The 3,507-nt window shown below is 34.6% G+C and overlaps 1 protein-coding gene across 1 annotated transcript; it reads left to right on the top strand.

Annotated features, from left to right (window-relative positions):
* Nucleotides 1-9: 9 nt before the first annotated feature.
* LOC118757255 lies at nucleotides 10-3,224 on the top strand. Its single transcript, XM_036491982.1, has 3 exons — nucleotides 10-683; nucleotides 1,741-2,319; nucleotides 2,581-3,224. The coding sequence occupies exons 1-3, from the start codon at nucleotides 644-646 to the stop codon at nucleotides 2,676-2,678; spliced, it is 717 nt and encodes a 238-aa protein (XP_036347875.1). The 5' UTR covers nucleotides 10-643; the 3' UTR covers nucleotides 2,679-3,224.
* The last annotated feature ends 283 nt before the right edge of the window (nucleotides 3,225-3,507 follow it).

The following is a 3,507-nucleotide window of genomic DNA, read 5'->3' as shown; positions in this document are numbered from 1 at the left end:
ATTTAAAGTAAATATTTACACATTTAAATATGTATACATAACATAAAAAGTAAATATGCGGACATAAGAGTGCCAATAGTAAATATATAGAAAGCCACTTTGCATAATACTGAGCCAAGATTGACTATGGCAGTTTTACCGAATATTATAGCCCAAGCGACCGAAACTTCTAGAAGCGGACCGCACGGCGGTGAGTCTATTGTATCTAATATTTCAAGGCTCCTTTCTCCCCACCACACCGTCCTCAGATTCGGCATAGAATTCGAGCAGATGAACAGCTGTGAACCGGCTCTATCCCCTCTCCTACTAAAATTTGGATGCTCTGTCTTTGTCTCTCCCGCTCTGCTCCGAATTTGCCAGAGTGACGCCAAGCTATCCAGTGCGACCGTTGAACTTGTTCAAATCGGAGCTGCCACAATGTCTAACGTACATCCCTTTTGTGTATATTGCTCCAAAAAAAGCGGAAAATTACATCTTTTTGATGCGGCCAAATTAAATAAGTGTTTATCGATATTAAAAATTCGGAAAGACGGTGATTTGACTTTCTCCAACGTTGTGTTGCCGGAACAGCCGAACAATTTTCAAAGATACCACAGCCAGTGCCATAACCGTTTTACAGCATTACCGCCTAAACAACGAGGATATGATCCCAAAAAGCAGGCATCTTCATCTTCAAGTACAGAGTAAGTACTTATATTTTTGTTGCAAATAGTATTTTTTAATGAAATATATACTTTTGGTATATACCTAGCTATATAGCTATACAGCTATATCAACGAATATAGACTTCTTATACACTCTAAAAAAATTTTGTTTAAATTTGCGCATATTAAGATAGGTAACCAGTTTCCTCTCTAAATGAATGCAAATTTACACACCGTGTTAATTAAATTAAACACTGCTTGTTTACTTTTACTTATCATATGTGTGGCGTAGAACAAATTTCAAATTTGTTTGTTGAGTTCTAAACATTTATTGTTCACATTTTCACAGTTTACACATAAAATGTTTAAAATTTGCTCTAAAAAATGTTTGTTTAAATTTACGCATATAAAGAGAGGTAACCAGTTTCGTCTCCTAATGTGTGCAAAATTAAACACTGTATGTTTACTTTTACATGTAAAATTTGTCACGTAGAGAAAAATTACATACAAAGTGTTTAAAATTGAGTAAATATGAGCACTTAGTGTTTATTATTAGTAAAAAATATATTTTTACTTCAAAATTTTTTACAATTTTAAACATTTCATGGGTATATTTTTGTGTATTTTTTAAACACCTCATGTTCAAAAACAAATCTTGAACATCTTGTGCGTATATTTACACAGGTTCTGGTTGAAAAATAAACACTTTTCAGTAGTAGTTTTACATGCACTTTTTAGAGTGTAGAAGAAAAGTCACGGGTTAAAACCGAGGGACGAAATCTTGGTACACAGGTATAGTGCGTTATAGGTTTCTCCTGTATAGTCCTGGTACACATCTATAGTGTAGTATAGGCTCTACATGTATTTCAAAGTGTGACCCTGGCGCCAATGCAGAGTGTTCTTCTATACGCAGTCTATATTCGTTGGCTATATAGCTAGATAGCTATATAGCTAGATAGCTATATAGCTAGCGTGTAATTGTGCTGTGCAAAATGTATTTACTTATATTTTTCGCATAGCGTTTGCGTCTTTTTAATATTTTTAGTCGTACTCTTTTCTATTATGCATTATTCATTATTTTTTTTATTCACGATAGTGCTGTGGAAGGCGAGCATTTCGCTACAAACGAGGACGCTGCCGGCTTTCCATGCATTGACGGGTTGCGACTATAATCCGTCATTTTTCAAGAAAGGAAAAAGCCGGCCGTATAAAATTTTACAAAACTCAGAACGTTTTATCGATAGTTTTATCAAACTAAGCAACGCACCTGACGACGAGTTGCAGAATACGTTTGATATTATAGAAGAATATGTTTGTCGTATGTATGGATTCAAAAAAATCAACAAAGTCAATGAAGCACGAGTTGCAACATTTTTGAAGACGTACAAGGTTTTACAAAACGATGACATATTCCGGTTACCGAAGAATAATATCGACGGATCAGCTCTGCCTCCCTGCAAAATTGAGCTGCACCAACATTTGCTGCGGACAACATACATAGCAAATATTTGGGCACATGCTCATCTTCAGGTTCCAACGGCATTACATCCGACTGATTTTGGATGGGAAGAAGATGAGGGAAAATTCAATTTTAAATGGTTCGAGGGTGACCAGCTACCCGCTACCCTTGGTGATATAACTATCGATGATGGCGAGGACCAAAAAAGTACTGAAGGTTAGAATAATACTGATATATTTTTCTCTCATTTCATTATTTGTCAGTTTCAATTTTTGATTATTTTCTGTTTAATTTTATCATACAATTTTAATTTAAAAATAAAACTGAGTTATATTTGTAACAATTTTGGATAGCATGTCACCTTTTTTTTGTAATTTATAATCAGATTTGAATTAAAATTTTGCTCTTGCGTGTTAAATGTTTATATACTATTATCATCTATATCTTTTAATAAATTATTATTATATATGTTTACAGATCCTGACGAAGATCTTTCACGGGTCGACATCGCTGTCAGTGATAATGACAGCGATAATGAGTACGATGGCGATGAATCCGAAGAAAGCGAAATTTAAAATATTAGCTATTCACGTATTAGCACACTATGTATATTTATTTTGAATTTTAGTATGCTTTTTGTAAATAAATAATACATTTTTAAGTAATTAATAGTAAACCTACTTTTTATTATCCTCCTTTAGAGCAGAAAAGTTATACGTATCTATCATCCAATAACTGCATGGACGGCACGCTGTGTTTAATGAGAAAAGTATAGTTATCTGATACCGCAAGAGCTGAAATTTGGTAATACAATAGTTGACTAAATAAGTTAAACGAAAAAAATATCCAGCTTTATATTTAGTGAGGGAAAAGTGTCCAGCCGATGCAGTCAAAGATACGACGCGCCCGAGCGCATACCCGTGCGCAGCATCCTTCACTGCATCAGCTGGACACTTTTCCCCCACTAAATTTGAAGCTGGATGTTTTTTTCGTTTAAGTTATTAATTTAACTATTAGTTTACAAAATTTCAGCTTTTGTAGTATCAGTTTACTCAGCGCATATTTTTCACTTCTTTACGTGAAAAGCTGGAGCATAATCCCCCACTCTAAATTCGGCTGGACACGTTTTTTCATTTATTTATAACATAATAAACATATTAACAAAATTTCAGCTTTTGCGGTATTAGTTTTTTTTTTATTGTTATTTTACGTGTGTGGGAGGCTGCCGCAGCTACACCCCCCGGAAGTGCGCCAGCTGGTGGTCCATTCACTTACTAGCGATGCCAAGTAAAGCTTAGGACAAATTTTCAGCTTTTGTACTTTTGGTCACTAAAAAATGTCGCTGGCTCCCGGACTAAATTGTTGGAATGCATTTTTTAATCTATTGAAACCATAAAAGCTAAA

The sequence above is a fragment of the Rhagoletis pomonella genome, unplaced genomic scaffold (genome assembly GCF_013731165.1).
Source record: "Rhagoletis pomonella isolate Grant_MI unplaced genomic scaffold, Rhpom_1.0 Rhpom_scaffold_15819, whole genome shotgun sequence".
Classification (NCBI taxonomy): Eukaryota; Metazoa; Arthropoda; class Insecta; order Diptera; family Tephritidae; genus Rhagoletis; species Rhagoletis pomonella.
Note: the sequence above shows the minus strand (reverse complement) of the source record. Positions and strands in the feature narration are given on the sequence as shown.

Coding starts and splice junctions, on each gene's coding strand:
- LOC118757255 (XM_036491982.1), top strand. CDS start 644: ATGATCCCAAAAAGCAGGCATCTTCATCTTCAAGTACAGA. Junction 684..1,740: donor TCTTCATCTTCAAGTACAGA/GTAAGTACTTAT, acceptor TATTCACGATAG/TGCTGTGGAAGGCGAGCATT. Junction 2,320..2,580: donor GGACCAAAAAAGTACTGAAG/GTTAGAATAATA, acceptor ATATGTTTACAG/ATCCTGACGAAGATCTTTCA.